At 43.0% G+C, this 12,360-nt stretch overlaps 1 protein-coding gene across 1 annotated transcript in view; it reads left to right on the plus strand.

The window, feature by feature from the left end:
- The window catches only part of LEF1 (lymphoid enhancer-binding factor 1), a 69,228-nt gene that overhangs the window by 41,424 nt on the left and 15,444 nt on the right, over nucleotides 1-12,360 (plus strand). Inside the window, exons 5-8 of the mRNA XM_010021367.1 lie at nucleotides 3,206-3,296; nucleotides 7,473-7,595; nucleotides 8,311-8,473; nucleotides 10,722-10,829. Of these exons, the coding sequence (XP_010019669.1) occupies nucleotides 3,206-3,296; nucleotides 7,473-7,595; nucleotides 8,311-8,473; nucleotides 10,722-10,829 (485 nt within the window). The remainder of the gene's footprint in view (nucleotides 1-3,205; nucleotides 3,297-7,472; nucleotides 7,596-8,310; nucleotides 8,474-10,721; nucleotides 10,830-12,360) is intronic.

Below are 12,360 nucleotides of genomic sequence, written 5' to 3' on the forward strand. Positions count from 1 at the left end.
GTTGGGGAGGTGCAAGGGGCAGACTGATCCTGGCCGGCATGGATCTGAGCAGGTGTCTGTGTAAGTGCCTGAGGAGGAAAAGCCTATGCAGGAGAGCTGGTAGCCAGGAGGGAAGGAGAGGGAGCAGAGGGTTTATGGAGGCATTTGCTGTAGTCATGACATCTGTTCATGGGCGTGAAGTCCGGATGTCAGGACTGGTCCTGGAGGGTGCGTCTCCCTGCCTCTTCCAGCACTCACATGTCCCACCTAGTTGACAAGATCATGAAGCTCTGCTTTACCTGGGCACACATGCACGTGCACAGATGTCCCATTTTTCTGGAGAGGAGTCTAGCCACCATCGCTCAGGGAGAGAGACTTCTTTTAGTTCTGACTTTCCCTGAATGCCCTGTTTTTATTTTGGCCTTGCTACACAGACAATAACATGGGCTACATTCAGAAGGTACCATGGCCGTGTGGCTCTGTGTGTGTTTTGGTTTTTGTTGGTTAGTTGGTTGGGTTTTTTTAGGGAGGGGGAATAAAAAAACACTCTGCCTGGAAAGCCTGGCCTATAAATATGTATAATGTAGTTTTCAGAGTTGAAAGAAGCAAATGGAGACCTCCTGTCCTCATTTGTCTTTCTCCTTTGTTTAAGTGCCCAGGAGAAGGGTGGCTATTATTGCTCATTCCTTGAAATCTTAGGGGTGCTGCACATTAGAGAAAGGGATTTCCACCTTTTGCCCAAGCTGGCTACAGCGTCTGGGGCACACCCCACTGCTGCAGTTCATGAGCTCAAGAGGTTTTCACCTACTGCATGATGGGTTTGCCCTCCTGCACCCCAGTTCTTTGCCTTCACCCCAGCCTATCATAATCATAGAATCATGTACTCCTTCCTGTCCAGCCCACCCGACCTGAACAACATCTGGTTTGTTTTTTCTGCTGCTTTTTCTGCCTTCTGCCCTTTCTCGCCATCTCGCATACCCAGCCCTGCTGCATCCCACCACTCACATACCCATTCCTGAAGGTCCCTAAGCACCAAGAGGGGCTCTGCTTGGGGGCAGCCAGGGACATCTCTGGTGCCAAGCTTGTGCCCATCTGGTGTTCCTGAGTGGGCTCTTGGTCCCTTTGCTCAGTGTCTGGTGAAGATGGGACGGATAACGTGGGATGGAGACTTCTGGTTGTGGCTGTGGTGGTCTCCTTGATGTGTGTGGTCCTTCCGTACTTCCCGTTTCAGCGCCGCTGGCATGTGGGAGCAGCCCCAGTAAAGTGGCCCATGCAGTTGCTGCAGAGAGGATTTTGTTTGTTTCCCTTGGGTCCTCTGCCAGATGGCTCCAACCATTGTTTCTATGCTCACCTCCCACCGTGGGCCTGGAATGAGGCACTGCCCTGATGCCCTAGCCCTGATGCCAGGGTGCCCTCCTCCCACCAAAATGCCCCTGCCCACAGCACTGCCCCTTGCACCGCAGGCACTTTGGGATGGTCACACAGCCACTGCCTTGCTAAAGGTGGTCACTTCTTTCTTAACCCTTCTTTATCCCCCTTCCTCCCCCTCCCTTTTTCTTTTCCTTAACCCTTTCATGCACAAGAACTTGCTCTGGAGAGCGCTGCCTGTTCAGTAGCTGCATGTGTTCCTGGTGGGCATTAGGTAGTGGGCAGCCCCCCCATAAGAGGCCAGAAGTTTTGGACTAATGACAGTCACTTTGTGTTAGTGCAGAGAGAGCAGTATTGTCTCCGAGGGTCAGAAATGTGGATTTGGGGGAAGGAGCTGCCCGACTCCCTATGCAGAACTTGGTCTGGCATAGTCTGGCATAGGCAGGGTCGTGTTAGCACTCCCAGGAGCATCAGCCATCACCAGAGACAAGAGAGATGAGATGCTGGGCTTGGTGTTCACCTTTGCTTTTGTTATGTTTTGGTTGTTTTAAACTGCTCTGAAAGAGCATTCCCTCTCACATAAAAACCCAGGGATACGTAAATGTTCCCTCTCCTGTCAGCCACCAGCTGTTTTTTACACCTTTGAAAAGACAGCTGGACAGAAATCCGAACCTCAGCCAGGTCGTGGTCCCAAGTCTGGGAATTTAATATTTTTGAGACAGTGACACCACCAGTATTTTTTTCTGTTCTTTCCTGTACATGGTCCTGAAGGATATTCTTCAAATCTTGTAATTAAATTCAGAAGATTTAAATACAAACGGGGTGGGGAATAAATCGGTAGCATCAATCTATAAACCAAGTCTCAAGGTAGCACACACTCAGTCTTGGACCTTTGGAGTGTCACCACATAAATATTTAATACCCTTTTAAAGCAGCTGATTTAACATGTGAAGTAGACTTAACAATTCCTTCTGCTTCAGCCCCCTCTTCCCCAAACACATTTAAATAAACCGATGTCTTTGTGGCCTCTGCAACTGTAATTCCATGTCTCCTGGGGGCACAAGGTTTAGGTGAAGAATGGAGACCACAGACCCTTTTGGGACAAGGATTAGCTTTAATCTTGAGGTGATTCTTGCAGTTGTAGGACTCAGTGTTCTGGGGAATGTGAGCCGATGGATCGTTCCTGATGGGACTCTTATTTTTCCAAAAATACTACCAGTGCAAAACAGATTGACCTTGGAGCCCACAGGAGTCAACTTGATGAAGAGCTTAGTTGGAGCTGGAGTGACAATTGGAAGCCAAATGAATCATATCAAGTGTGACCATTACAGGCCTGAAAATGATTCTTAATTAACCACTGATCCTCCATGGTAGCAAGTTTCCAAAATCTGTGAATCCATAAGGGAACGTGTGAAAATGTACAAGTAGCAATTTACCTAATCTAATAGCTCTGCTGTGCTGCCTCTTTGACAACACTTTATTTTCGTCTTGTTTCATGCTGTGTAAGAAGAGATCTTCAGGATCCAGCTGGGTTTGGCAAAACCGTTGAGAGGACAGTATTGCCTAACACAGTCTGCAGGAGATATAAACTTGCACGAGTACTGGCCTGTACATTTATTTCCTCCTTCCGCTTTGTTTTTTCCAGTATTTCACTTCAAACTGTAATATCATGTGCAAGTTATTTATTATTTTTAAGGTGCTATGGGTAGCCTTTTGCTTTTAACACTAACCAGGAAGGTGGTTAGCTCTTACCCAGAGCCCTAATTCCATCATAGCTTTGAACGTGTTAGCTGTGAACTGTAGCTCACATGTAGTATTTTGAGGGGAAAGTCATTTATTCTTCTGTGCTCTTTAACAGGCATGTCCAGGCATCCTCCAGCTCCTGATCTCCCTACCTTCTATCCCTTGTCTCCAGGGGGGGTTGGACAGATAACACCACCTCTTGGCTGGTAAGATCTTTTAGCTTCTTTTCAGACAAAGGCGCATGTTCACACCATTTTCTGTTGTTGAATCAATTGCAGCATTTACAAAATCAGAATGTTGCTGCAGTAAGAAATTACTATGTTATTTTAGTTGAAAAGATCAAAAAATGTCGATCTTTGAAATGAATTGAATCTGGTTTTTGAACACATACAGAAATTGAAGTGTGTAGATTTCACTTTGAAGTCTATATATTTCTTATGGCTCAGATTTGTGGCTCTTGGCATTTGGAAAGATAGCAGAAAACACTTCTCAAGGAATTAAATGTAAATTTTTAATAAACAAAATTGCAATTACTGAGGGGAGAAAGAACTTTGAAGTGTGTGTGTGTGTGGAGATCTTGAAACTGCACCCAAATGGAGAACAAACTTCTGTAGTCTGCTGCTTTTTACACTTTCTACATGGAGGGAAGCCTCTGTCATTGGGAGATTTTGCTGCTCTTGCTAATACTACCACTCTCGGGTTCTCTCTCTGCCACTCAGGGTGTCATTTTCCTTCTGGAGGAAACGCATGGTATTTTCAGAGTAATTGATTTGGCAGGATGCTTCATGTCTGCTTGGGGTAGAGAGGTACTTGCCCTCAGTGCTGTCGGAGCAGGGAATAAGGAAACTCTGCAACAATTTTGGTGCTTTTGAATCTGTATCTTGACTAGTCTGTGCCTGCACAACAAGTGATGCAGGGGGGGTATTTTTTGATGTCTTTATGGGAGGGGAACGTGGTCCAGGTGACAACACACAGAGAAAGTAGAGAGCAGAAGATGGTGAAATGCTGTATTGCTGTCAAATCTCTCAGGAAGTGCAGCAAAAAGTGCCTTTTTTGAACAAATTATTATCAGAAACCAAACTAAAATATGGAAGTATCTGACTAGTTTTTCAAATAATTTTGCCCCATACCCTCTTCTCCCCATTCATTGCTCCTCAGCTAAGTCCCCACCTCCACCACCACCACCAGACAGCTCCTGGCAGGCATTTTCCAGATGTGGTCAATCATTTCTTCTGAATGGCTTCTTAATACAGAGTCTTTGGGGAGGGAAGGGGGAAAAGAGAAGAGGAGAGACAAGATCCGATCTCATAAGACATGTTCGGGGGACATACCCACCATCCCTTATGCTATACAGCTTCCAGCTGCCTTCTGTGCAGTAGCACTGCTGAGACCTCCACTATTTTCTTTTACCTTTTTTTTCCCCTTCTCTTTGAGCACTGCTCATTTCCAGTAATGTAATCCAAATGTGAAACCTGTATCCTGAACCAGTATCTGGTTTTTTCCCCTCTGAAAGCTGATCTGCCAGTCAAAACATAACTGACTGAATAGGATTGATGTGTGCAGTGATCTTTCTGGGCTGTTTCAGGTATTTGGGCTGAACTAGCATTTGTTTGCATTATCATAGCATACTACTTCAGGGTATTGATCGTTGTCACAACCTGAACCATTGCTAACTGAAAGTAACCAAAATCTAATGATGATGATGAAAAAATTAGAGAGTCCAAATGACAGGCTGGTGACAAAATATTCGTATATGTGGGAGTATAAAGAAGGTAAGAATTTCTCACAAGCTTTTGCTAATGGATTGGAAAGTTTGCTCCTTAAGTAGTTAAGATGGACTTGTGTTGTTGTGGGCTTCCAGGTGACTGTGGTTGGGTTTTGGGGTTTGTTTTGTTTTTTGGGTTTTTTAATCAAATGAACTTCTACTTTTTTAGAAAAGCTGCCCACTTGTACCTCATTGTAGCAGATGCAAATGGGAGAGTCCCAAGTTTTCGAAGACTTAGAAAACCTTTTGAACAGTTTTATTAGCTTAATAACTCACAGTCTGAGTGATCTGCAGTAGAACATCTTGGAGTGAGATGCCCATTTCCTAAGAGCTAGTTAACCAAATCTGATTCCAGTGCTTTTAAAACTAGGCGAGAGAAGGATAGAGGTGGAGGAATGTGCATGCGAGTGTGTGTGTGTGCATGTGTGCTTTGGGGAGGAAGGCTGGTTGTTTTGCTTTCTTCCCCAGTGGAAGCCTGGACTGGGGATCTCCCAGTAGCAAGGGAAAAAGCCCAAGGCGTTCAAGTATTCATTATCTTTGCATACAGCAGAACTCTTGAAAGTTTTACCTATTACTATTTATTTGTGACTGGTAGTGAGTTCCCATCAAGTGCTTGTAACTCTAGAGTAACTATTGAATACCATATCATATGATTGATGGGTTCCTTTCTTCTGTGACCTCAGGCAAGGTCAGCCTGTATATCCCATCTCGAGTGGATTCAGGCAGCCCTATCCATCCTCACTCTCAGTCGACCCTTCCATGTCCAGGTAGGTGTAGGAGGTGAATGACTGACTGGGGAGTAACTGCTGGCACTAGAGGGCAAGTTGCTCTTCTGCTTGCATCTTGGTCTGCCTTTGCTTGCTTTTCAGTCAGCTAAAACTTTATGCATACATTTTTATTTAACTTATTTTGTGTATATACAGTTTGCCTGGATCCCACACTGGTCTCATTCAGCATTTTCTTGGCAGTCTCTGAAGTATTGCAATTAGGAGCACCAGTGAATTGTCAACAATTAATTGAGCTGTTTCATCTGGAATGAGTCGTTAGTTCATTTCTAGATGCAACATATAGTGTGCATCCTTGGGTTTTGCTCATGCAAGTATGCAACCAGGTTGATTGTCACTCTAGTTCTGTGTTCTCTAGTTCTAATTTCAAAGTTGTTGCTAATTAGTCTTGAATCATTTAGGTATCGCTCCGTGTTGAAACTTGCTCGCAAGTAGGTATTTCATAGCCCAAAGCCACTAATGACAGGGAATGCCAGCACAGTGTGTTTGTACTGGTGTGTGAATCAGGCACTGTGTCTTTGTGTCTAAGTGCAAGCAAGCAATGCTAATTGAGACTTGGCCACGACACACTCCAGACCTCCTCTCCTCTGCTTTTGCACTCTAAAGACAGCTTCTGCATCCTGTGCTTGGTGTACACGAGGTTGCAATATACCATTCTTGGGGGTTTTTTTGTGTGACTTGTAGAAGACACATCCTCTTGCATGGGGATTTAAGACAAGCCACTTGATAAGTGATGGGTCCTCTTGCCTCTATTTGTGTGGGCCTCTTTGGATTATCTCTGTCCTTTCACTTCTTTACAGGGGAATGATAAGCATGTGCCTGTCAGGGTGATTGGGAAGAAAACCCATTCTTTCTCCATGATAAAATGACTTGCTTTGGTTACTGGGCTTTGTGTTTGCTTTATTTTGATGACATGAAGGAAAAGGGCAAAGGGACTAGGAAATGGAGAAAGGAGAGGCTGGATGCCGTTCCTTAACCAGTACTCATTCAGCAAACCTTTGTAGTGTAAGCTTGCTTTTGATGTTAATGGTACTTTCCACCAAAATAAAATAAAACACAAAATGAAGCATGCAGGTTTTCCGCTGCATGTGACCTTGCAATGCTCAGCACCTTCAATATCTGTGTCAGATAACCTTGAGGATGGCCTGGGTTAGTAGCGTGGGATGGCTGAGTTAGTGGTGCTTTGGTTTTCTTTTCCATTTTCCTTCTTGTAGAAAGGAAAGGAAGCTTTATTTAGCACAAAAGTGTCTCCCTTCCATCCCCCTAGATGCAGGATTCTTAACATTTATTTTAAGCATTTGAGGGAAGGATAGTGAGTTAGATGAAGTGATGTTAACACCTTTTGGCTTGAATACCTTGAAAAGTCGGAGGTTCCTTAGAGAGCCATCAGGTACTTCTTGAAAAGACTCCTCTTTTATTTTATTTGTTTCTGCATGGCAGTTCTCTCCTTTGCCTTGGCTGGTGGTGGATATTTTTAAAATGTTTATATCTTGGTGTGGAAATACAGCTTTTGGTTAAGAAATGTGTATTTTTATTGCTAGTCAGTGCAACAGTACATCCATTAAACTTCTTGTTTGCATTGCTAAAACCGTTTGCCTGAAAGGTGATAAAATAGCTTCTTTACAATCAAAATGTTGACTGATATTTTTGTTTGTTTGTTTTTCTTCAATAAATGGGCTACAATGCACAAATCTTAGCCAAATATTTTTCATGCACTTTTGAAGAATTATCTTCCATTGCAAGCTTCATAATGTTTGCATTCTTGGGGCACCCTGATGCTGTCATACATGTTTGTAGTACGGTTACAGACCTCCCTTTGTTTTTTCTTTTAGGTTTTCACATCACATGATTCCTGGTCCTCCAGGCCCTCACACAACTGGAATCCCTCACCCAGCTATTGTAACACCTCAAGTAAAACAAGAACATCTGCACAACGACAGTGAGCTAATGCATGTGTGAGTCTGCCTTTCTGCACTAGCCCTTAATCCATAAATGTTTAAGAACTAAGCCTATCTGAAGAAGAGTCAAAGGTGTATAACAACAACAAAAAAGTGTCTTTCATGACCTCTTTGAATTTTAAATCTTCTCTTGTAACTTATAACTAAAGCAGGATATATGGGCTACTGTTTGGGAAAAGTAATGAGACACGAAGCCATTTTTCATTCCAGTTCAGCACTTTCTTAGCTATTGGCAACAATCACCTTGATTCAGATATAGTGACAGACCTGTCTACCTGTGAATGTTGCTTGAGTGTGAACTCACAAACTTCTGCGGGAAAAAGTCTTAACTAGTAAAAAGCAGCGTTCTTGCTTAGTACTCAAAGGCAAAAGGCCTGAGAAAGAAGTGGATGAGGCACAATCCTCCTGCCCATAGCAGTGGTCTTTAGGGTACTATGGGAAAAAAGAGAATTGAGACAAGTGATGAATTTGGAATGGATTCAGAGCTCAAATGTCATTTGCAAGAATGACAACCTGACATACTCTGTGAGTGTTAAATCAATTCTCTGAAAAGATATGAAAGTGGATGGTACATGCCCACTGAAACTCTCATTCTTACTTACTTAAATGCTCCTGTAACCACAGGTTGGTAATTTTCCACTGAGGCTTTCTAGGCTGAAGGTAAATGGATGCTTTTTTTCCCCTCCTTTCCCTTTCCCCCACCACGTTTTAGGAAGCCTCAGCACGAACAGAGAAAAGAACAAGAGCCAAAAAGACCTCATATTAAGAAACCTCTGAATGCTTTCATGTTGTACATGAAAGAAATGAGAGCGAACGTTGTAGCAGAGTGTACTCTGAAAGAAAGCGCAGCTATCAACCAGATTCTTGGCAGAAGGGTATGTACAGGAGGGGGTGTGTGTACTCACGTGTGCTGCTAATTTGTGTGTGTTTCCCTTTAGTTGGGTGTGATAGCTCACTTTCTGCTTGAGGTGCTAACTAATGTGCAACTATCAAATTAGCTATAGAAGATAAAACATGCAACTAAAAAATAAAAGCAGCATTAGCAACATCATCGAATTGGTATCTCTTCCACTCCTATTATGGTGTCAACACCTCAGGCGTGAAATAGCCTTATTCACACAGGGAAGGAGTATTCAAATCACCTTCTGGGTCCTCCCTGAGGCTGGTGTCCATCGGCGCCTGAGGGGATCATTCAAAGACCAACACCAGATGCCAGTGGACACGGAACTCGAAGATTAACTTAAGGCGGTTCAGTTATAAAGTCTTGCAGGTTCGGAGCGACATGTGGTGGTCATTTAAGTCCATCACCTGCTCGAAGCAGGTCCAGTTACATCAGGTTGCTCAGGGATTTGTCTAATCAAGTTTTGTATGTCTCTGAAGTCACCAGCTGAGTACTGATGATCCTGGTACATGTCCCAGAGCCTTGCTGAGAGCCGTTTCTTCTGTAGCATTGTAGGCGTGTTTTGTTCTTTCCATGCTCTGAGAAAAGATATGCAGGCCAACCCCCAGTTACAAACTTCATGTTCACTGTCAGTGTTGTTTCTCCAAGGGAAAGCAGCAGAGGTAATGCCCACTTTGCCCTCGACTGTCTCAGAAATGAGAAAAGGGATAACTTTGTACCAGTCTGAGTTTGAGTAGGGATTGTTTATCTCTGTAAGCCCCAGTGCTCCCGCTTTTTCTGCAGCTTGGACTCCTCCTTTCAAGGTACTGTTCTCCATGAAAGTACCTAAAATTCCACTTTTACTATGGTACAAACAATGCATGAGTTATCCAATACAGTTGCTTGGAGATTAATTATTGTCAAAAGTTTTGTGTTCAGTCATCCTGGTTGCTATTTACTATACCCTGTGTCACTCCAGAGAAGGAACCACCTCCGTTCTCAAGAGCTGATGCTTGCATGATGCTGGGCTCTCTGATAACATTCAGTGTTTGCTATCTTCCAGTTTCGTAATGCATATGTGGAGTTTAAGAGCTGCAAATAGGCTGAGCCACTGTGCTTGCAGTAACACATCGAACTTGCCAAGTCAAGACCGACAACTGCTTTAGTTCACATCTTCTGATGTGTAACAAAATGACATATTAAATCATACAAAATGTGATCTGATTTGAAATCCTAGTTCTGTAAATTATTTTTGCATGAGTGTCTTAATGATTTCATGTCTGTCTGGTTTTTGGGTTTGGTTTGTTTTGGTTTTTTAGTATCTTCTTCTCCCCCTGTCCTCCCATGCATGTTATCAAACAAGAAGACATGTCTAATGATGCAGCAGTGGAACCTCATTCTAAATAGGTCTTTACTCTTCCTGCTTCAGGTCTATGATAGGTGTTTCAACAAGAACAAAATTATTTGATACTGATGTAGCTGCTGTCTTTTCAAATGTTCAGGTTGTGAGGGGGTTTTGAGTTTTGGGGGTTTTTTTTGAAGTACATAAAAGCAGGAAGTTATCCCTACTTGACCACAGAGGTCAGCTATGGAATTTGGAAAACTACAGTTCTGTGGTTTCTGTATCTCAGAAATTTTCTGCAGTTGCCATTTTCTTTTCCCTTATTACAAAAAGAAGAAATCGGAAAGCAGCTACCTTGAAGCTCAGTACTTACAGGTAGATCTTGGCACAGGAGCCTGCTGATGCCCAGAAAGCCCTCTGCATTGACATTGAAAACCTGTGTGTAGCTGCTGCGTAAAACCAAGACAGCAAACCTTTCTATGGTGGGGAGCTTGTCCTTTAAAAGCAGCACAAAACCTTTCTGTTTTGTCAGGAGTTAAGCGGGGGATGTGTGTTGGTGTTTTTTTGGTTGGTTTTTTTTTTTGGTTTTTTATTTTGTGGGTGTTTGTGGGGTTTTTTGTTAAGTAAAGCAATGCTGGGAAAGCGTGGTGCTGTGAGCAGATTAGTTGGTGAGCCCTGTTTCCATAAATGAATTTTGTCTTGCTGAAGGCACTTGAGAGTTGCGGAGCTGACAAATGCCTGTAACTTGGTTAATAAACACGGGTGCTTGCAGTTCCTAATGGATTTTATTTTTGCAGCAGGGAAGGACTGAATCAAAGTCACAGAAACACTTGGCTCGGGTCATCTGTTGCCGGGGTATGAGTTATTTCCTAGTCTACTGCTATGTTTATTTTATTTGCAGTGGCATGCTCTCTCCCGTGAAGAACAAGCGAAATATTATGAACTAGCTCGTAAAGAAAGGCAGCTACACATGCAGCTTTATCCAGGCTGGTCTGCAAGAGACAACTATGTAAGTGGCTCACTTGAATGTTTTATGAAAAAATTAACCTCTTTTACATAACTTTTTTTTTTCTTTCTTCTTTTCCTCTGTAACTTGTGGAAAGTTCTGGATGGAGGGATGATGGACAAACATATAACATAAGCCTTATATTTGTCTGCATTTCAAGCATTCAGAAAACTTGGGATTTTGCTGTTGTTGAGTTGCTTCTTGTGGAGGTTACAGTTTTTGAGGGGAAAAAATAAACATGGAAAGTTGTGGGGTTTTTTAATAAGACAATGGTCAGTACTTCCTGAAAGCTTAGGTTCTACTGTACAGCTATGACTTTTCCATGATTTTCTATTCGGTCACTTGCTATCCAGAAATCTTCTTTAGACCTGAGCAAAAAAGGGGTCCCTCTCTTACAAGAGAACCAAAAGCCCAGGGGTCTTAATGCAGATTGAACTTTAGCTGAAAGTAATTCAGAATGGTCTATCTCTGAAATAAAGCCTGTAAAATCTGTATAAATAAACTTTGTGGTAGATTCTGCTTTTATACTGTTCGGTCAAGTTAAGAAGTTTTCTTACAATTCCTCTTATTTTATAATTAAATCTTCAACAAGTGTTAATAGCACATTGCACAGCTTGCAATGCACAATTACACAGTTGTGCTTCCAATGAGCTGTCAGTGTAGTCATATGTTAAGTTATGAAACTCAGAAGCCTCAGTCCTGAGAGACTGATCCTAGCCTGAGATCTGGGCTCCTTTCTGTGCCCCCATCAGTTGTGGCATTATTCACTGTGGTAGGAAGTGCACATTATATCTGGGTCAGTTTTCCATCTGTATTAGGTGGACAGTAGTTTTTCAGTACTTCTGTGATGTCTTGTGGATTTGATAGATTGGGGTACCTAAATACAGTGGCAATAGAAACCATAGAAACTGGTACAGAAGGCATTGACACAGGAACTATGCAAATGCCTTGGCCTTGCTGACATCCATGCCCAGTTTTGTAAGCACAGACACTACTGCAAGCCCTAGCAGCTTGTTTCTGCCTGTTTTATACAGTCATCTTTTCTAGCAGATGAGCTGTCATGACCTTACGCAGGTAGGGTTTATTTCCAGTAACCAGACCACATCAACAGAGCTGTCTTGAAATACAGCTGGGAACAAATAGGGCCTTAATGATACACTTCTTCAAAACGAGGGGATTTCAATTGTCTTGAATGTACTTGATGGAAAATCAAACCACTTTGGAGCCTTGTCAGCTCATGCTTACTGGACATCAGCCTTCAAGAATGCCCTGTGATGCTTGTCCATGTTGGCTTTGAGAACCTGATGTATGTTGCCACAGCTTACTGGCATACAGCATAAGCAGTGGACCGCAGTTTCTTAAATGCCTTGATAGGCACTAGGAGTGTGTAAGGTGGCACGTACGGATGCTCTCTTTGATGTGCTTCCAATCTACATCCCATGTGGAAATATAGCTCTGACATACTCCTGTCCTACATGTTACAGTGGAGAATTCTGCTGCCTTCCTCTTGCTGTCCTCCTCTCTGCCTCTGCAG

This window comes from Nestor notabilis, unplaced genomic scaffold (assembly GCF_000696875.1).
Source record: "Nestor notabilis isolate BGI_N333 unplaced genomic scaffold, ASM69687v1 scaffold10029, whole genome shotgun sequence".
Lineage (NCBI taxonomy): Eukaryota > Metazoa > Chordata > Aves > Psittaciformes > Psittacidae > Nestor > Nestor notabilis.